This window comes from Rhopalosiphum padi, chromosome 3, assembly GCF_020882245.1.
Source record: "Rhopalosiphum padi isolate XX-2018 chromosome 3, ASM2088224v1, whole genome shotgun sequence".
Taxonomy (NCBI): Eukaryota; Metazoa; Arthropoda; class Insecta; order Hemiptera; family Aphididae; genus Rhopalosiphum; species Rhopalosiphum padi.
The window spans coordinates 7,710,451-7,733,864 of NC_083599.1; the positions used below are offsets into that span (position 1 = coordinate 7,710,451).

At 26.7% G+C, this 23,414-nt stretch overlaps 1 protein-coding gene across 1 annotated transcript; it reads right to left on the bottom strand.

Annotated features, from left to right (window-relative positions):
• Positions 1-2,907: 2,907 nt before the first annotated feature.
• Positions 2,908-22,759, bottom strand: LOC132927533 (uncharacterized). Its single transcript, XM_060992076.1, has 13 exons — positions 22,592-22,759; positions 12,387-12,525; positions 12,184-12,300; positions 11,316-11,432; positions 10,998-11,254; positions 10,150-10,318; positions 8,774-8,899; positions 8,456-8,712; positions 6,086-6,254; positions 4,713-4,838; positions 4,395-4,651; positions 3,665-3,831; positions 2,908-3,194 (listed from the first exon to the last, which is right to left on the bottom strand). Exons 2-12 carry the CDS (start codon positions 12,496-12,498, stop codon positions 3,718-3,720), a joined length of 1,821 nt encoding a protein of 606 aa, XP_060848059.1. The 5' UTR covers positions 12,499-12,525; positions 22,592-22,759; the 3' UTR covers positions 2,908-3,194; positions 3,665-3,717.
• Positions 22,760-23,414: the final 655 nt, after the last annotated feature.

Consider the following 23,414-nt stretch of genomic DNA (forward strand, 5'->3'; position numbering starts at 1 on the left):
AGGTATAAATTAAAAATTCCTAGTAATTTTCTAAAGAACAGGGAAAAACGGACATTTTCACGCGAAATCTGTTTTTGACAAAATCACATAATCAATTTTGATTTTTGGTGTAACTCTAAAACAAATAATGACCATAGATACAAGGCATTTTAACTGGTTGTTTATATTATAGAATTTTCTAAGCACGATAACATTTTTAAAATACTAAAATTATTTTTTAACTATTTACTTTTTAAGTTTTCAATTTTTTTATTTTTTTTCTATGAATGTCAATCAAATGTTATTTGTTGGGTAATAAAAACTTAAAAATTAAGGACGAGGCGCCTTATATAAATTATAATGATTGAAAAATATTAATAATACATTTTATACATAGTCAGTAATCACATTTTTTTTTTTTATAAGCATTTAAAGTTCGAATTTTGACAAAATATAAAATACGAACAAATGAAGAAAATGTGCAAATTATTTTGTTAAAACTTTTTAAATCTAAAATTTAAAAATTTAATACAAGATTCCTCGTAAGTTTGTCTAATTTTATAAAAAAATCATTTCTACCAGAAACTAAAATAGAATTTTTATGAGCGTTTGAAAATTTCAAAATTTTACAAAATTGGTATTCACTCGATTTATCATGTACCTAGCGATTTTCTTATTTTGTTGTAATTAAAAAAACAAATAACTGTAACTAGATATTTTAAATAATTTACACTATATGTCTATTTTATCAATTGCTGTACTTGATAAAATTTTCAAAACATTTTCTCTCTTTCTGAGCTGTTTACGGACATTTTTAATTTTTTTTCCTATAGTTGTTGATAATTTAGTAATTAAATTTGTTGGGTCAAGAAGCGTGAAAATTTAATTCAAGGCTCCTGCAGATATATTGTTACAATAGCAGTTGAAAAATATTAAAAATCAATGTGCACAAGTATTTTATGTTTTAATTTTGAAAAAATTTGTCAAATTTTAAATTATTGTAGTTAAAAATATATATTATAATATATCATAGGCTGACTCTCCATCTACGCTAAGATTCGTTTTTCTTATACAATATTATACCACTGAATTCAAATTTAACACAATCCAGTAGGTATATAGTGACTCACTTGTAACCTTTACTGTAAAGCAGATCGACACCCACTTGCGCCTACCTTTTTTCTTATACATTTATACTAATTTAAATTTAAAAAAATTCGTCTTGAAATCAATACGCTAATTTTAAAGAACAATTGTCTATAGTTGAATAAAAAAATTGTTTAAATCGTACGTTTTCTAGCTGATTTGTGACAACTTTACGATATAATATTATGTTGTAGTTCCATTTTTAACCAGTGCGCGGCTGCGATAAATAACTAGTTTTGACCTTTGTGTGCGGTACGGCTGCTTATGCAAGCGGGGTGGTAGAAGAAGTACTATTTCAGAACGCTGCCGCTGTAATCGCTTTAGCAGCACATGACGACGGCAAATTCGTAATTTTTTTGCCAAAAACATGCTTTTGTACTTCCAATATTACTCAGGCCTCGTTGATCGTAGAAACATGGTTTTGGTATCAAAATAATCACGAGAAGTTGTACTAAATATTCTTAGAACAGATTTTCGATATCTAAATTTGCCGATTTTATATAATTTTTTTCCAAAAATTGTATTTACATAAAAATGCTAGTTTTTTCTTATTATTTTGAAAAAAAGTTTCATTATTGTGAGCCTCAATATATTATTACTTATATTATAATTATTATTATAAATTTATAATACTAAACTATAGTTGGATCTAACTTTAAATTAAAAAAATGTGTTAATGGTTAACCTGGCAATAGGTTTCAATAGTGGGTTTTCATCATAAAGGTTAAAACACTGATTTCCAACATTTTTTCCTAGTTGGGTTTGCGTTTTATTGCATTCAATAAATTTTATAATGCTTATTATAAAAAAACTTCAAAAAAATTAGTATACAATATTAAATCATCAAATCCTAAGATCATAATTAATAATTAGAAAACAAAAGGTGTTGAAGAATCACAATTGACAAAAGTGATTGTAGTCATAGGAACCTTTGCACTATTCTCAGTATAATATCTACAGATTTATAAAACACAGATAATTATGCATTTGTATGTTTATGTTAAGAGTAATATGACTATAACTATATTACTCTAGTTTATACAAATTACTCAAATAGTTTTATCATCAGAACGGTTACAAATGTAATAATATGCTAAGACAACTGTTTGTTTAGAATGGATTTAACTGCCTCATACAACCATAATATAAATATAAACATACAATAAAAGTTAAACTTGAAATTTATTGCAAAATAAGTATTAATAGATTTTATATACATTTTGTCATTTTGTATGCATGACTATACCTAAAAACTACTTATGTTATAGACAAGTTTTGAATTTTTGATACATAGTAAATGTAAATAAATTATATTTTAGTAAATTATTTTCTTCAACATGCAAGCTAATTAACTTTAATAATAAAATCATATCTAAATTAAAGACAATTATTTTCAGATTTAAGAATAATATCAGTAATATACTGAGTGAATTTATTTTTTTTATAAAAAGTATACAATATAATTAAGTTTCTTAAAATGTTCTTTAAATCTAATTTATTTAGAATTGAAACAAAACTAATTTACTTTACAATGAATAGCAAAATTCTCATTTTCAAATTATAGTTTTATATTATTTACAAAATGAAAAAAAAAATGAGTTATAAATGAAATAAAATTATTACAATTATAAATCTATTAAGTATTAAATGTATGATAACATTTATACTAAATGATCAGTTTTATCATTGATTATAAAATATTCTATAATCAATGGTTTTATTATACATACAGAAAAACATAATACATATACATTATAAGTTATAACTAATATTTAAATTGTTATTAATATCGTCAACCTTGAATTACAATAAAAAATAAAAAAATTGTCATGCTCACAAATATAGAATCATAATATGAAAGGGTTTTAGTGTAAAGAAAAGAAACAAATGAATACTAAACATTTAATTCAAAGATCATTAAACTATTTACACAAATAAACTATAACTGTTCTCAAAAAGGAAACCTTAATTACCCTAGTGTTAGCATCCGGCATCATAGTATCTAACAATTTCTATAGAGCAAGAACTTATGTTTTCTGATCCATATTTAATACATTTCTGCGACTCACCTAAAGAAGGCAGAACATCTAATTACAAAGATATATTTTATATATATATATATATATATATTACTAAAATCAATTCTTTATTAAGAGGACGGCACACTATGGGTATAGACAAACAATACTAATCACATTTTATAGCTCATTGTTTTGATTTGGATTTGAATTACTAGTTGTATACTCGTATGATGGCAAGAGATGGAAAATAAGTATTTACTTATTAGTGCTACTAGACTACTAGAGAGTCAAATTCAAATTCAAATATTAATTAAGTGGTAAATTATTACCATATTTATTGGTAAATTGTTAGGCCTTTATTATTTTATATTAGAACATAACAACTTAAATAACTGTATTAAATGTTTGTGGTAGTTTACTAGTTTACATTTAAAGAAAATTAAGAAGGGATAAATCTATTAATTAGTATGGGCAGCACTGCAAATGATTATTTAAATAATAAGATATTTTATATTTACTTTTTTTTGATCTTGATCTTAAGGAAGTCTTTGCATATTTCAAAATGACTCATTTAACTAGCAGATTTTTTGTTCCCATCATCTGTCAATTCATTATTTAATGGTGGGCGCTGATCAAGTGTTTTAGATATTTGAAGTAGAACAGCATCATCATCAATAGTCTCATCCTAAAAATGTATAAAGATAATTGCAAATGCACGGTTTTTTAAAAGTTATATGTATAAAATATGAAGAGTAGATATATGCATTAAAAGTCATGTGGATTTGTGCATAGTGTATGATCCACTGTAAAAAAATCACATTTGCTTCCATACTCGAACCTTCCAAACATAATGAAATTTGAATTATTAAACTGTTCAAGTAACATTTTTAAATTATATACAAATTGAGTCCGAGTATTATTTTGAGTTAAATATAATTTTATATAGTTTTATTCAGCCCATCCAAAAATTTAACAATTTATAAACATTTTGTTGAATGTACAATGCGAAACATTTATAAAAGTTAGAAGCTTTCCTAATTTCTTATAATTAATACAAGAAATTATAAAAAAGAAAAAGAAAAAGATATCGGGCATCAAATGCAGCTGTTGCAATCAAACACAATAACTATATTTGAATATAAACAATGCTTATCACCTACATTTTTACTAATATAAACAATTATAAACTTAGGTATTATACCTAAAATTTTACTGGACTCAGTTCGTACGCAGCCTAGTTTTTATTACCTTAAATAATTTGAAACTTGCATCTCTGATTCGTTCTCTATGTTCATCATTCAAGAAAATTGGTTGTGCTAAAAAAGTAAAACAGTCTATAGTTAGAGAAGTTTTATCGGATGAAATATCCAAGTGTTCCTGAATTTCTTGTAATGATCGTAGTTTCTGGCCATTTGGAGAATAATAGTATACATCACCACTTCTATTGGCCTGATTATCAACAGCAGATTCACCTGATGTTTTGTATACTAAATCTCGTTTCCATCCTGAAAAATATTAATCACAGATAATCCACCAAAATATATCATTAATAATTAATTTACTTACCATGCTTAAATGGAATTTTAAAAATAGAATCAGTGATCAGGGAATCAATATCTATTACTGCATATTGGACCATTCTATTTATAGGAGGATCGATATATGAAACATTCAATTTAGGAGTAGTAAGATCTAAAACATTAAAAATCAATTAACATAATATATCAAAACTGTTTTGTTATAATATTTATATTTAAATTATATTTTTATTCCTATTTAGAAAACCTTGAACACAGTATGAAACATATACCAAATATAAAATATAATAGGTACTATTTATTAGTTTAACATAAGATACATTAATGATTTATTGTTGCCCATTAAATCTGAATTGTCATAGGAATATTATTATAAATATAAAGTAGTACACTAAACATATTTATTTTATTATTTAATGTTGCTTACAGAATTGATAATTATGCACTAAAATATTGTGGTTCTGGGTGCCATGTTGTAATACCAACACATTTTTTAATTTAACTTATATATTGTTTGTTTACCTATGTATTCTTCAATACATTATCATGTTACACAACACAATATTATTATTATTTTAAATACTAGGTTAGTAAGTTTAGCAATCATCATTTAAAATAAATGAAGGATAATAGTAATTAATAAAAAAAATGAGTAAAAATTTAAAAACAATTACTTCTACAGAATGAAACATTAAGAAAAAATAATTTATTATTTGACATTTAGATATATTAAAATAAAATATAAATAATTCTAAATAATTAATTTTTTTTTTTTGAACATTATATCATATAACAAATATTTATTAGAATCTCTTTTTTATAATAAAAATCATCTACATCAAAAATTAAGTTAATAACACCTATAAAAATTAACATTTAACATGTATATATATATAATTAATGTGAATGAATTGGAAAATTTTGAGTACCAAGTGAGAATGAATTGGGGGATTTTATGTTTTCTGATACAATATGTATTATTCATTTATGCCACTCACCTAAATATGGCGGAACATGTAATTCCAAAGATATATTATACATATATTACTAAAATCAATTCCTTATTAGATAAACAATACTTATGACATTTTAAAGCTCATTGTTTTGATTTTAATTTGACTTACTAGTTGTATACTCATATGATGGCAAGAGGTGGGAAATAAGTATCTAATTGTCAGTGCTACTAGAGAGTCAAAATCAAATTAAAATATTAATTAAATTGTAAATTATTATATAAATTGTTAGGCCTTTGTTATTTTATATTAGAACATAACAACTTAATTAATTGTAATTAATGTTTGTGGTAGTTTACATTTAAAGAAGATTAAGGGGTAAATCTATTAATTAGTATGGGCAGCACTGCAAATGTTTAGCTAAATAATAATATATGTTTATATTTACCTTTTTTGGATCTTGATCCTGAGGAAGTCTTCGCATTTTTAAAAACCTTTTTCACTTTACTAGCAGACTTTTTGTTTCCATCACCTGTCAATTCACAATCAAATGGTGGGCGCTGTTTAGGTGTTTTAGATTTTTTAGGTTGAACAGCACCACCAACACTAGTGTCATGCTAAAAATATATGAAAATAATTGTTAATGCTCAGTTTTTTAACAGTTATATGTATAAAATATGAAAAGTTTATGCATAAAAAGTCATGTGGTTATGCATAGTGAGTGATCCATTGTAAAAAAAATCACATTTGCTTGAACATTCCAAACTTAATGAAATTTGAACTATTAAATTGTTCAACAACAATTTTTACCAAAATTATAACTGTTTGAAATTCTCAGTTTAAGATATTCAGGATTCAATAAAAAAACTAAGGGATAAGAATTAAAAAATTGTTTATAAATTGAAAGCTGTACTGTGAAGGAGGTCAAACCGCTCCTCTCAAAACTGTCTTGCATTACACAAACTTAGAAATTATTTTATCAGTGTCTTATACACTCCTTACTAAGATTTGTATAACTCTCCTCCACCAATTTTTTTTTTCATGAAATTTCATGTTCAAGTGGTATTTGACTATAAAATAAATTGGTAAATACAAAGAACATAAATAAAATATAAAATTGTTTTTCACTGTATACTTATTGAGTCCTATACCTGAACGGGGAAAAAAAATATATTAATTGAGTCCCGAGTACAAACGGGACATATACGAATTGAGTCCGAGGATTATTTTGAGTAAAATATAATTTTATATAGTTTTATTCATCCCATCCAAACATTTAACAATTTATAAACATTTTGTTGAATGTACAATGTGAAATGTATACAAAAGTTAGAACTTTCCTAATTTCCTATAATTAATACAAGAAATTATATAAAAGAAAAAGAAAAAGTTATCGGGCATCAAATGCAGCTGTTGCAATCAAACACAATAACTACCTATATTTGAATATAAACAATGCTTATCACCTACATTTTTACCAATATAAACGATGTTATTTTATCATTATCTATATTTATTTAATTATACACAAATGACAAATTATTCATTTTATATTATACCCCAATACTATTATATATTTATATTATGAAATATTTAAAAAAAAATCCTTTTTAATCATACCTGTATATTTTTTTGTTACAAACAGTCCTAAGTCTGTAAAAATAGGAAGGAAAATGTTTTCTTTTTTTAATTTGACGGGACTCAATTAATATTAAAACATGGAATCAATTAGTATTATACCTACAATTTCACTGGACTTATTGGTACGCTGTATACCAATTGAGTCCCTATACCTGAAGGGAAAAAAAATTATATACTAATTGAGTCCGAGGATTATTTTGAGTAAAATATAAAATCAACCGTCCGAGTCCAGACAAAGCGAAAATTATGCCGCACAGCCGTGCCGGGCGTCAAAATGGATGTACAATATACGTATATAATACTATATATACATTTCGTTCATATCATTTTTATGACTTTCATCAGATAATATAGTAACATATTATTATACTATAGGCCGGGAATTTTAGATTTTATTTCTATCGTCGCTAGTAAAATAATTACCGATATCTACTGATATTGTTCATATCAACTTGGAATTTTTTTTTTATTATATTACACACTCTAGTTTACGAGGTACACCAAGCATCATGGATGAAGTTATACTAAGTGAAAGAAATAAAACTATATTTGTAATCGACGGATACAAATTTCGTTTTCAAAAGAATTTAGCCAATAACCACCAACGCTGGACTTGTTGCAAAAATAACTGTAGGTCATTTTTTAAATTAAATGAATTTAATACTATAGTTGAGAAATCTATTAGTCATAATCATGAACAACCGAGTGAAAATTTAATAAATAGACAGACAATTAGCAATAAATTAAAACGTAAAGCTTTAGATGATCCAGTTGAGAGACCTTCAAAAATTATTCATAGAGAACTCAGAGAGAATGATACAGATACTTTAAATACCTATGACTTACAATTAATTCGAAAAAATATACATCATGTTAGAGCATGCTACAGATAATCCTAAGTCTATAAAAATGGGAAGGAAAATGTTTTTTTTTTTTTAGTTTGACGGGACTCAGTTAGTATTAAAACATGGACTCAATTAGTATTATACCTAAAATTTCACTGGACTCAATTGGTATATACCCTTAAACAACCGGGGACTCAATTCGTCAAAAAAGGTTATACTGGGACTCAGTTCGTATGCAGCCTATTGGTATATACCCTAAAACAAGCTGTGAGTAAATTTGTCATAAAAGTTTATACTGGGACTCAGTTCGTATGCAGCCTAGTTTTTATTACCTTATATAAATTTAAATTTACAACTTTGATTTGTTCTTTTGATTTATCATACACGAAAATTGGTTGTGCTAAAAAAGTAAAACAGTCTATAGTAAGAGAAGTTTTATCGGATGAAATATCCAATTGTTCCTGAATTTCTTGTAATGATCGTAGTTTCAGGCCATTTGGAGAATAATAGAATACATCACCACTTCCATTCGCCCGAGTATCAACAGTAAATTCACCTGATGTTTTGTATACTAATTCTCGTTTCCATCCTGAAAAATATTAATCACAGATAATCCACCAAAATAAATCATTAATAATTAATTTACTTACCATGCTCAAATGGAATTTTAAAAATAGAATCAGTGATCAGGGAATCAATATCTATTACTGCACTTTGGACCATTCTATTTTTAGGAGGAGCGATATATGGAACATTCAATTTAGGAGTAGTAAGTTCTAAAACATTAAAAATCAATTAACAATATATCAAAACTGTTTTGTTATAATATTTATATTAAAATTCTATTTTTATTCATATTTAGAAAACCTTGAACACAGTATGAAACATATACCAAATATAAAATATAATAGGTACTATTTATTAGTTTAACATAAGATACATTAATGATTTATTGTTGCCCTTTAAATCTGAATTGTCATAGGAATATTATTATAAATATAAAGTAGTACACTAAACATATTTATTTTATTATTTAATGTTGCTTACAGAATTGATAATTGTGCACTAAAATATTGTGGTTCTGGGTGCCATGTTGTAATACCAACACACTTTTCAATTTAACTTATATATTGTTTGTTTACCTATGTATTCTTCAATACATTATCATATCATGTTACACAACACAATATTATTATTATTTTAAATACTAGGTTAGTAAGTTTAGCAATCATAATTTAAAATAAAAGAAGGATAATAGTAATTAATAAAAAAAATGAGTAAAAATTTAAAAACAATTACTTCTACAGAATGAAACATTAAGAAAAAATAATTTATTATTTGACATTTAGATATATTAAAATAAAATATAAATAATTCTAAATAATTAATTTTTTTTTTTTGAACATTATATCATATAACAAATATTTATTAGAATCTCTTTTTTATAATAAAAATCATCTACATCAAAAATTAAGTTAATAACACCTATAAAAATTAACATTTAACATGTATATATATATAATTAATGTGAATGAATTGGAAAATTTTGAGTACCAAGTGAGAATGAATTGGGGGATTTTATGTTTTCTGATACAATATGTATTATTCATTTATGCCACTCACCTAAATATGGCGGAACATGTAATTCCAAAGATATATTATACATATATTACTAAAATCAATTCCTTATTAGATAAACAATACTTATGACATTTTAAAGCTCATTGTTTTGATTTTAATTTGACTTACTAGTTGTATACTCATATGATGGCAAGAGGTGGGAAATAAGTATCTAATTGTCAGTGCTACTAGAGAGTCAAAATCAAATTAAAATATTAATTAAATTGTAAATTATTATATAAATTGTTAGGCCTTTGTTATTTTATATTAGAACATAACAACTTAATTAATTGTAATTAATGTTTGTGGTAGTTTACATTTAAAGAAGATTAAGGGGTAAATCTATTAATTAGTATGGGCAGCACTGCAAATGTTTAGCTAAATAATAATATATGTTTATATTTACCTTTTTTGGATCTTGATCCTGAGGAAGTCTTCGCATTTTTAAAAACCTTTTTCACTTTACTAGCAGACTTTTTGTTTCCATCACCTGTCAATTCACAATCAAATGGTGGGCGCTGTTTAGGTGTTTTAGACTTTTTAGGTTGAACTGCAACACCAACAGTAGTGTCATCCTAAAAAAATGTATGAAGATTATTGCAAATGCTTGTTTTATTAAAGGTTACCTATATGTATAAAATATGAAGAGTATATACATTAAAAGTCATGTGGTTTTGTGCATAGTGAATGATCCACTGTAAAAATATTAACTTTAGCTTCCATACTCGAACCTTCCAAACTTAATGAAATTTGAACTATTAAATTGTTCAAACAACAATTTTTACCAAAATTATAACAATTTTAAATTCTCAGTTTGATATGTTCAGGATTCAATAAGAACCCAAGGAATAAGAATGTACTGTGAGCCGTGAGGGATGTGAAACCGCTCCTCTCAAAATTGTTTCGCATTACACAATCTTAGAAATTATTTTATCTTTGTTTTATACACTCCTTACTAAGAATTTGCATAACTTTCCTCCACCAATTTTTATTTTTATGAAAATTCATGTTCAAGTGTTATTTGACGATAAAATAAATTTGTAAAAAGAACAAAAATTAAATTAAAAATTGTTTTTAGCTGTATACTATTTGAGTCCCTACACTTGAACGGGAAAAAAATAATATGCTAATTGAGTGCCGGGTACAAACGGAAAAAAATACTAATTGAGCGTTGAGCCTAAAACAAGCTGTGATTAAATTCGTCATAATAGTTTATACTGGGACTCAGTTCGTATGCATCCTTGTTTTAATTACCCTTAATCTTTTGAAATCGGCATCTATGATCACTTCTTTTGATTGATCATTCATGCCAATTGGTTGAGTTAAAAAAGTAAAACAGTCTATAGTAAGAGAAGTTTTATCAGATGAAATATCCAATTGTTCCTGAATTTCTCGTAATGATCGTAGTTTCTGACCATTTGGAGAATAATAGTATACATCACCACTTTTATTGGCCCGAGTAACAACAGCAGATTCACCTGATGTTCTGTATACTAATTCTCTTTTCCATCCTGAAAAATATTAATCACAGATAATCCACCAAAATAAATCATTAATAATTAATTTACTTACCATGCTCAAATGGGACTTTAAAAATGGCATCTTTGATATTATAATTATCTTTTCTGCCACCACTACGGAGTATTCTATTGTTAGTAGAATTAAAATTAAATTTAGGAGTAGTAAGTTCTAAAACATTAAAAACCAATTAACATAATATATCAAAACTGTTTAGTTATAATATTTATAATTAAATTCTATTTTTATTCATATTTAGAAAACCTTGAACATAGTATGAAACATATACCAAACATGAAATATAATATGTACCTACTATTTATTTGTATCACATAAGATAATAATTTATTTTTGCACTTTAAATCTGAAATTTCATAGGAATATTATTATAAATTTAGAGTAGTACATTAAACATATTTATCTTATCGTTTAATGTTGTTTACATTAATTGATAATTATGCACTAAAATATTTTGGTTCTGGTTGCCATGTTGTAATACCAAGACATTTTTTAATTTAACTTATATATTGTTTGTTACCTATGTATTCTTTAAAACTTTATCATGTTACACAACACAATATTATTATTATTTTAAATACTAGGTTAGTAAGTTTAGCAATCATAATTTAAAATAAAAGAAGGATAATGGTAATAAATAAAAAAATGTGTATTCATTTTACAATCTACTTATATTTTGAGCCTATTCACACTGTTTTACAGTACACCTTAGTCTCATAGTGTATACAACACATTGATACCCAATTATCTATCATATTTTACTATTTATTTAGTAACTATAAAAAAATAATATATTATATTGTGTTTGTATTCCTTTACAAATTTGAATTGGCATTTACGAATACCAAATGTCAATTCAAAGTTAAGTTTTCTGATACATGTGTTATACATTTTTGCCACTCACTTGAAGAAGGAGGAATATGTAATTCCAAAGATTTTAAGGTATCACTGCGTGTGTTGTCATTCTTATGCCTCTTATTACTCCGATTATTCTTTATAGCATTAGGTCCTGGTGTTGATACTATAAATTAATTAAAAAATAATACATATATGTTTATAAAACAAAAGAATATAAACAGGTTTACAAATATTATTTTTCTAACTTACTTCTTGATTTAGATTGTTTCTTTTTGTTAATATGATTATTATGAACAATGGATGGACTGTCAGTTATCTCGTCTACTTCCATAGGTTCACCTGTTTCTTTACTAAGTTCCATTTTTAATACTAATAGAAAACCGGCTATCTATAGAATAAAAAATCGTTTTTGCTTACTTAGTAGAACTATTATAAAAACTTTATTGTTAATTCAATCATATTTTTTTCAATGTAATATTATAGTATGACTAGTTTTAATTACTAGATGTTGAAAATCATTTTCTTCACCATATAAGCTTTGCTTATAGAAGTGAATTAATCAAAATACTTAGGTAACTTTATAGTTTAATTGACGAATAATAAAAAAAAAATATATATATATATGTTTAATGTTTATATAAATACATGAATATAAATCAATACCACTTGGCATATAATGTATAATATAGAACTAAAATGTATTATAATAAATGGATTATCAAATTCTTAATTATTTTATGTTTTGATATTTAATTTGCCTACTTGAAATTTGATTAACTTTGATATTGCCAAGTAAATTTTTAATGAGTTGTAAAATTCAGAAAACTACACAATAGTTTAACGTATCAAATTCATAATACAAAAGACATAATTAACATAAAATCATTAGGTATACTCATAAACAATATCACCACTCTACAAGGCATTACTATAAACATATATAAATCGTGTTAGTTGTTTGATCACACCTTACAACAAACTGACACAGCAGCTCAAGAAATTTAAAATGAAACAGTTAACAAAAAAATTCTACTCCCAAAGCCCCCGGAGAGTATAGTCATATAGTCAAGGATACAATCATTTTTTCTAAAAAAGCACATATGATAGGTTTCAGTCACTAATGGATAATAATATGACGTTTTGACGGACACTCCCGCCCACACACTATTTGTAAATCAAAACCATTGAATACTTTTTAAATTTGAATTGGTTTTAAAATATTTAAAATTAAAATGTTGATAATATATTGTATTTTTTTATGTTGTAACCAATATATTATTATATATTTATAAATAAATATATTTTGTTTAACAATATTTAATTTTTAAAGACAATAAAAAGTTTAAATAGTTTAATAAATCTTAAAATTTAACATTTAATCAACAAAATATTATAATATTTATATTTTGTTTAAAACTTCTCATTTATATAATATTTATAATTAATATTTTTTTTCTATTTATTTTATTTTTAATGGCAATTTTACATTAAATGCATCTTAATATGTAACAATAAACAAATAAACTATCTTTATATTTATTAAATATTTTAAATTAATAATTTAATGAATAATTATATAATAATTATGATAATATATTTTATTTTTAATAATACATTATAATTATAATATTATTAATTATATAGTTATAGTTATTACTAGATAACAGATTTGAATGCAAATTGTATTTTTTCTGTAACATTGCTTTTCAAGCACAAAGTTAATTTCATACATCAAGAAATTAAAAAATGTAACTTTTATTTTGCGTTTTTAAGATTGTTATACCTTTTGAGTATTTTTTTGACATTTTTAGTGAATATTTTTTTTAACTCGTTTTCATATAAGAGTGGATAACATTTTCTAAAAATGTAGTTAAACTGATTCATTCTAAAACAATAAAATTAAATATTATTTATTTTGCTTTGTCGTATTTCTATTTTTATTATTCTTTGTTATTGTGTTTTTACCTATCAAATAAATATATATATGACGCCGTCCCCACCTATAACACGGTTTGTCAAACGAAATTTTTAAATTGATACGTGTCGATGAATTTTTTCAATGTTAAAAATAATTTTAAGAGCATTTAAAAAAAAATTGTTTGATATATTATTTAATCGTATTTTTAAAGGCATTTTTTCATTGCATGATGCTTAAAGACATTTATAGTATACACTATTATACATGGGGAGTTTATAATAGTTACAAAATTTACAATATTCATGTTCACTAAATTTTCTGAAAAAACGTAAACCTAGCTTAATCAAAAAAAGATTTTTTTTCTGTATTGAAATTTTATCCTATTCAGGTAGTTATGGAAGATTATTTCCCGTTTTTTGCTTAAAAGTACAATATTTTGTCTTGGTTTTAAGGAAATTTTGGTTGGAGATTGTACAGTATGAAGTTAACTAACAGCATTATACACGAAAAACCCTAATAATGGTGTACGGTGTAATATAATTATATATTTATTTATTATAGTTATCGATAAAGTCTGAGAATATATATTATACTTATCAAAGGAGATAGTACGCTTTGAAACTAAATACAGGTGATTTTCTATGGCATTTTAAATTTTTGTTCTACTGGCATAGTAAACTAGTAACATAGATTACATATCTTCTTCCTTCCCTATAATATTTATAATCCATTATTTAACAATTGTGTTTATTAAATTTCTTAAACTAAATTTATTCAAAATGGCCTTATTGAGTAATGACTACCTACTATATATATTATAATTAATATTATTTTGTGTGTGTGTGCATTCTACATAGTGTTATGTTAATTATTTTTTATTTACTGAATCCCCTATTTCAAATCCTTACAGCCCTTTTTTAGTATTGAAAATAGCATATGTCCTTATTCAGTGTCTAAACTATCTATGAAACAAATTTAATTTAAATCGGTTCAGTAGTTTCGGAGCCTATTCAATACAAACAAATAATCAAATCTTTCCTCTTTACAATATTAGTATAGATAATAATTGTGTACAATTAATTATTATTGTGTAAAGAGACAATAAAAATAAATAAATAACTCAACGAACATATAGATTCGTCCTAATAAAAAACTTAATAATAACATTTTGACACAATATAACAAAAGGTATACCTATTTATAAAAAACAAACATAACACAATTATTGTGAAACCCCGAATAACCACCCACCAACCTTAAATAATAAAAATTATGCACATTTTACAAACAAATAGCGAGATAATGGGGTGGCGTGTCCAACTCCACGGGCAAGGCAGGGACCCCGACGGAGAGCACAGTGCTGAGGTATATGCGATAAGCCGTAATCTATGAAATTTTGACCGAATCCATTTTATTATACGGTGTAGCAATAAAAACATGCAAATGCATTAAATTCACATTGGTCCATTAGTTTCCATCTGTCGGAAAGAGCGCGAGCCTATATAACTGCAGGCTACATAAGAAACAAAAATCTTATTTTGGTGAAAATAATAAGCTATTAACTTTATGTAACCAGCACCAAAACAAAGAAATAATTTTGAATTTTTAAATTCCATGTATTATACATGTCGGTTTTAGCACGTACATTATATAAAAGATACTTTTTAAAATAATCCAAGTACCTACAGGTACAGATACATATTTTAAAAAGTATGTAAAATACATATTCGAAAACACAGTAAAAAAAAGTATTTATTTCATAGATACTTTCAAAATTTTAACAAGAATTTTTTTTTACCTTATAAAATCAACAGAACCGATTTTCATATTTAACGTTTATTTTTCGGGGTATCTAACAAATAATCTAATATAATATTAAATATATGCTATAAAATACTCCTCAGTTTTCTAAGTTTAATTGCCATTAAAAAAATATGTAGAAATTGAAAATGAAAATTTGATTTTAATATAAATATTTTAAAAATACATACTTAGGTACTTAAAAATTATTTTAATACCTTACAGTTTACAAGATTGCTATGGGTCCATGGAACTCAAAACAGTTTCGGATAAACTATAGGAATTTATCTTGATTAAGGTATGTCCAATTCCAATGTATCTTACAATACAAAATGTGAGTTTTGCTATAACAAATACTATATGTAGTAAAAAAGTATTTATGTCACTTGTCCAAACTATAGGGCGCTAGATGGGTTAAAATACCACACACACACACACACACACACACACACCAGGCACGTATCCAGGGGGGGGGTCCATGGGGTCTGGACCCCCCCGAAATTTTTGTGCACCGGCACATAAAATCATTATCCTTATTATTTAAATTAAAATTAAATACGTGTTATTCAAAAAAATGTTATTGTGTTGTGGTACAAAAATAAACCGCTATAAAACGGTCGAATATTATTATCTATGAGTCAAATTATATCGCGGTGACCCGACTGCCGACACACTGTCAGGTCAACAACGTCGTATTATTATCGAACAATATTATCGCAGATATAGGATATTTCAATATTTGTAATAACTAATAAGTATTGAGTGCGACTGTGCGAGACAAACACGAGATTCGTTTTTGGCATAGTTTTATATAATAAATAGTATTGCCAAAATTTGCCTTAAATGAAAATGTTTCAAAACTTAAAAATTTAAACATATTTTACGAAGATCGTACATCTGAAAAAGTGGTTTGTTCTGAATTTTTATTATGGTGTGAAAAATGGGTAAATGTAGAAAAAAAACCCACTGAAATTATGGATATTTTGGATGCATGTGATGCAAAGTTTTACCCAAACATAAATTTTTTATTGAAAATCCTTGCAACACTACCAGTTTCTACAACAGCAGTTGAACGCTCATTTTCAACACTAAAACGTTTAAAAACATTGCTTCGTAACAAAACTGGAAATGAACGTTTAACGGGACTTGCTCTTCTGTCAGTTCATTGGGAAGTGTCTATCTCTACAGACGAAGTGTTGGATGTAATGGCTCAAAAAAACAGAAAATTAATATTATAAACCTCACTTGAACAAACATTTATTTCGACCCCCCCCAAAATAAAATCCTGGCTACGTGCCTGACACACACACACACACACACACACACACACACACACACACACACACACACACACACACACACACACACACATACAGCGCGAAAGTTCGCAACGGCGCTCTGGCCTTCAGGGCTCTGAATTAATGTCCGACATTGTCGTATAAATACTATACAATTGAAATGTTTTTCGTAACTCTTGCTGATAAAACAATTTATTTAAAAAATAATAGGTAACAGATAATATTTTATACTTTAAAATCTAAATACAAAAAAAAAATTATTATTATTTTTTTGGTCAAAAATATTTATATTATGTTTTTGAATAAAATGTATCGAGCTGCAACAGTTGTAAAAAAATATCTTTATTTGGCTCAAAATATATTTATATAAAAAAAAATTCTCTTACTCATCTCCGTACTAAGATATAATATTAAGTAATAATTTTTAAGTAATGATTTAAAGATATCAATCAAACATAATACATTTATATGCTTATACGCAAATATAATAGTAATCTCAAATTATAACAATTAATAATTTATTCTTATAAATTAACTCACCATTCACCATTATCTTATTCACACCTTTTTATATTTTATTTTAACTAATTACAATTATAGTAACAACAGTTAAAATAAATTATAATAATAAACTTATAATCATACTTCAGAGGATGTCAGCGCACTGTTTGTTTTCTCTCTCTAGCCCACGCGACATAGACAAAACGCATTTACGCAGTCTGTGTAGAACTCGCTCAATTTTGGTTCTAGAGTAATATACCTATTATAAAATTAAATTTTGATAATATTTCTGAGTGCAAGACGATGAGTTTTTTCCATTATTCCCAAACAACATTATATCGTTATTACAACATTTTTAAATAACCTTAAATTTTTAAAAAAAAACTCATCGTCTTGTACTCAGAAATATTATAAAAATTTAATTTTATAATAGGCATATTTACTCTAGAAGCAAACTTGAGCAAGTTCTACTCAGACTGCGTAAATGCGTTTTGTCTATGTTGCGTGTTGGCTAGAGAGAGAAAACAAACAGTGCGCTGACATCATCTTAATATTTATTAATTATTATACACCGAGATCTATACACATAATCTATGAGCACCGATCTTAAGAATTAATGACTTTTATCGGTCAATAAGAAAAAAATGTCAATAAAAACACATTATGAACAATATTTCGTTACATGATTTGATTTTTGTCATTGATGCTTTTAATGATATTATTATTTTAAAGTGAGTTACAGGTATGTAAAATATTACAACTTTAAAATGTTCATAACTCATTTTAAAATGATAATATCAATAAAATCATATGTTATTGTCTAGATAATATTCTTACCTTTAAATTTGATAATAGGTAAATTTACTCCAATATTAAATCTAACATCACAAAATGTATTCTGCCGAACGAACATTTATTATGATGTACGTTAATAAGACAGAGACAACATATGCGGGTATGGCGTACTCTTAAGTGCATAGAAACGAATGGGCCATCAATATTCCATTATAACGCGGGCTGCGTGTATTGCCTTGTCTTATTTTTCACACTGTAGAAATGTGCACTACTGCACTACCATGGTAAACGGACAGTTTGTACTATATATTCTATATATTGTTCGAGTTGCATATCGCGGACACTTTGTACGGTGATAATAAATTGATAGAAATCGATCGCGGACACTTTGTGCGGTGATAATAAATTGGTAAAATTCGATCGCGGACGTTTTGTAAGGTATGTAAAAGGTGGTGTTTTTATTTTGCATGTTTTTGCATATATTGAATAAAAGAATATTATTGCGAAAAATTCATGTTTTAAAGCAGTGGTCGGCAACCGGCGGCCCGCGGGCCGCATCCGGCCCGCGAGTCTATTAAATACGGCCCGCTTTAAATTCTATAACAACGAAATTTAATTGAATATCATATAAAAAAAAATCATGTTGTATAAATATAGTTGAACGTTTCTATCAGTCATATTTTATAATAGTGGATATACCTTGACACTTTGACAGTTACCGATAAGATAGAGTAGATACGACGAGTGTATTTGGGTTATAATCTTAATTTTCGATTGTGCTCAGTAACATTGCGTTTTTCATTTTCCGAATTGTAAAAAACTTTTTGAATCGTCAGAAATTTCATTATCAAGAGTTAAATTTGTTGAAGCTATTTCGATACTTCAACAAGAATTTAATAATCGATTTCAAGATTTCAAACGACATTCTCAATATTTTCAACTACTCGCCAATCCGTTTAATATTGATGTTGAAGATATACCTGTTGAGCTTCAAATGGAAATAATAGATTTGCAGCCACAAGATATCTTAAAAGACTCATTCAAAGCATCGCCTTTACTTTTTTTCGCTGAACTTCCTGCATCATTTTCAAAAATTAAAAATATAGCTGCGAAATACTTCAGTATGTTTGGATCCAATTACGTATGTGAACAGGCATTTTCTCATATGAAAAAAATTAAAAACCCATACCGTTCACGCTTAACTGATGATCATCTCCACCATGTACTTAGAGCCAGCACAAGTAATTTTAATGTGGAAATTGAAAACATAATAAACAATATCCAACAACAAAAATCACATTAAGCCTATAAAGCAGTTGTAATTTCCATACTTTTATATTATAATAATATTATTAAAAACTGTAATTTTTATGTTCTATTAATCTAATATTTTAAAGTTTTAAACAGTTATTTTTTTTCTTAGTAAATAATTTGGAATATAAAATTTTAATTTTTGTCTGGCCCGCGAACTCTTTTTAATTTATGAATGTGGCCCGGGAGTCTAAAAAGGTTGCCGACCACTGTTTTAAAGTATATTTCGAAATTAATATTTCGTATTTAATTCAAGTATAAAACTTGGTTTTTTTTTATGAAACATAAAATTAAAAATATTTCCACTATTGAATGTGAATTATGAATTTTATTCCTAAATTATTTTATTTTATTTCTCAATTATATTATGTTAAGACAAACAGCTAATCATTGATGTATTTCAATAAATAAATATTTTTGTGTTTATCTTATAAAAATTTAAATGCACATTTTTGCATATTATTTTGGTAAATAAAATGCATATTTTCTTACAAAAGGTTCTAAAAATTAAAATAAAAAAAAAATACATATTTTACAATTGTTTATACTTTATAGTTTATTGCATAGTAATCTTAGCCCTGATTATTATTATTATTATTTATGTATGTTAACATTGTTAACTACCAGTGTTTTGTAAAAACAAATCATTATGTCTGATATATCATGTCTCAACATTTTTTTTTACCTGAAATAGTACAAACTGTCCGCGGTTTTCATTTTTTCCGGGTGACCGTACAAAATGTCCTACAACCCACTACCATACAAATATACAGGTTCTAGGTCACTTTGTACGGTCAGGCATTAAAAGTGCCAAACGCGGACACTTTGTACGGTCTTGTAAAAAGGTACATTGCAGAACGCGGACACTTTGTACTATTATATACATAAAGTATATATTATAAATATAAGTTTTATACATAAGTAGTAACTAATAATTATAGAAATATGTCAAATTTGAAATAAATGTCAAACGTCAAAAAAAAATATAATATTGAAAAAATGTTTAAAAAACTACATGTAAAAATGTGTACAATATAAATAAGTCAAAAGATAGTATAATATGAAAACAGTTTAGTAATAGTTTTTACTATTACAAATTTTTAGAATATTAGCTAATAAAAATAAAAATAATAACGATTTTAATAATTAACACTATACATAATTATTAGTTACTACTTTTGTATAAAACATATATTTATAATATATACTTTATGTATATAATAGTACAAAGTGTCCGCGTTCTGCAAAGTACCTTTTTACCCGATCGTACAAAGTGTCCGCGTTCTGCATTTTAAACAATGGACAGTACAAAGTGACCGTTTACCAAATATACAATATACCGATACCGGTCTGGCGCGGACTACCTCCGCCCATGATTATGATGCAGCGTCAATATGGGGCGCATATCGATTCCGCTGATTTTATATCGATTCCGCCGGCTACCGTTTATAATATCTACATATTGATTCCGCCAGCTACTGTTTATCCCCACCCCTTGTAATTTATAAATGTATTTTAAAAAATACAGTCCTACATAATATACTATATAATATATATTATATATTAATAAATAATAATAATAATACTAACTAAAATGTATAATCTAATTAATACGTGTATGTGAATATTTTCTAAAATGTATAGTTACTAATCAGTAATCAGTATCGATCTAGTTGACGAAATTGCTCCATCACATGCATAGTGTCGCACACTCGTATTATTATATTTATTTATTACGCGTGATCGACGCGTTATCGATTTACGTAGCCGTCGTCAGTCGCTTGAACAACACGGAAAGCACACTACGAAGTGCGCAACGCGTCCTCCGTGCCGTTTATAAAAATTATTCTTTTTACTCAAAATCTCAATTATTATTCAAAATAGTTAATCTTGGAATACAGTCCACATATATACGAATAATTACGTTTTTCTTATTTATTTATTATCCTTGCTTACCACGTCCCAAAAATTCTTATTATATACTATATAGTATATATTTTAAAATAAATATACAAGGGGGGGGGATAAACAGTAGCCGGCGGAATCGATAATTATTCCCCTCAATATGGAGCGCAATTAAGTACACGTGAGACACCGATTATGAAAACGTTAATTGCGAATTCCTATTGAATTTATGAAGTTGAAATACAATTTAATAGAAACGAATCTATTATAAAAATAAATAAATAAAATATATTTTTTAAGAAATATTAAAATCAAATTAATAATATAATAATAATGACAACGATTATAATAATATGTACAATATTCATATAATATAAACGTAAAAAATTTTCATTTTTCATTAAACAGATATGTTTGTAGATTAATTTTACTTTTAGGCCCGTTTCACATGGGCGTGTATCATACGCGACGTATTGTATACGCTCGCGTTTTCGGATACATTGGTTAAATACATACGCGCCACTTCGACGATGGCGCGTATGTCTCGGCCAGTATGATGGCGCGTATGAACTCAATCAATAAAACGCGCGCGTATACAATACGTCGCGTATGATACGCGTTCATGTGAAACGGGCCTTAAGACACTGAAACCTGTTACAAAGCACACCTGTAGTTTATAACAGATTTTGGTCACGCGACTCTTTGTTATACACAGCCACACAGGTTTCACTGTAATAATAATAATAATAATATACTTCTTATAGATATAAACCACCACGTCGTCATAACGTTATGAAGTATTAAACTGTTGCCGAAATTAATTTTATAAATACAGGCGTCGAGGCATAAATGTTTGTTTACATATTATTATTATTATTTAATAACATTCTATATCAATAAAATATAGTATAATAATATTAACTTACCGAGTTGGCTTGATGTAGGCACAGCAAAACTAATCGTTTTTCGTTTGTCAGGTAATGAGAGACGTAATTCCTAATTATAATAACACAATTAAACTGTTTACCTATTTACTGTGGTAAGGATAACTGTGGAATGGTAGTGCTGTGGTCTCCCTGTACTCCGCGAACACTGTGCACTGTGGTGCTGTAAGCGAGGACAAAAAAAAAAACAACAAAATATTTTGTAGCAAGTGTGCGCGGACGTGTGTAAAGGGGTGGGAGTCGATAGGGTTTGTGGCAGTACACAGATGGGTAGGTAGTGGTGGTGACGCTATCGGCCGTGTTCAATATAATATATATATATATATACAATAAAAGGAGAAAATATGTCAGCTATAGAATTCACGGGACGATCTCCCCCACGACAAGGCATGGTCGATTGGGGTGGCGAACTGCGTTTCGTTCGGTACAGTGTTTCTCAAAATGTGCCATTTATTATGTACACAATCATGGTCAGTCAGCACTTCAAAATTCGTCATTTATATGGTTTACATTCATTTTCTATCGATTTCTGTACGTGTTGGTACGTTATTACTATACCATACTACCTATACTTACCATACTATTATTATATGCATTCATATTTTATTATAAAAATTATTAATTATCATTCAACGAGTACAAAAGCTATACTTGTATTAAAGCTTATAGGGGGTTTTATTATACCTATAGTAATTGTACGATATGCCGTTCTTATTATACACAACTATGACTGCACTGACTGCACTATATGCACACGAATACAGCTGTACACGAAATATTAACTAGTAACCATAGAAGAACGACT

Excerpts from the sequence above, each read along its gene's own strand:
- LOC132927533 (XM_060992076.1), bottom strand. The coding sequence starts at position 12,498 with ATGGAACTTAGTAAAGAAACAGGTGAACCTATGGAAGTAGACGAGATA. Across the intron at positions 12,301-12,386 it reads GAAACAATCTAAATCAAGAA|TATCAACACCAGGACCTAAT; the intron begins GTAAGTTAGAAA and ends ATTAATTTATAG. Across the intron at positions 10,319-10,997 it reads CCGATTTCAAAAGATTAAGG|GATGACACTACTGTTGGTGT; the intron begins GTAATTAAAACA and ends ACATTTTTTTAG.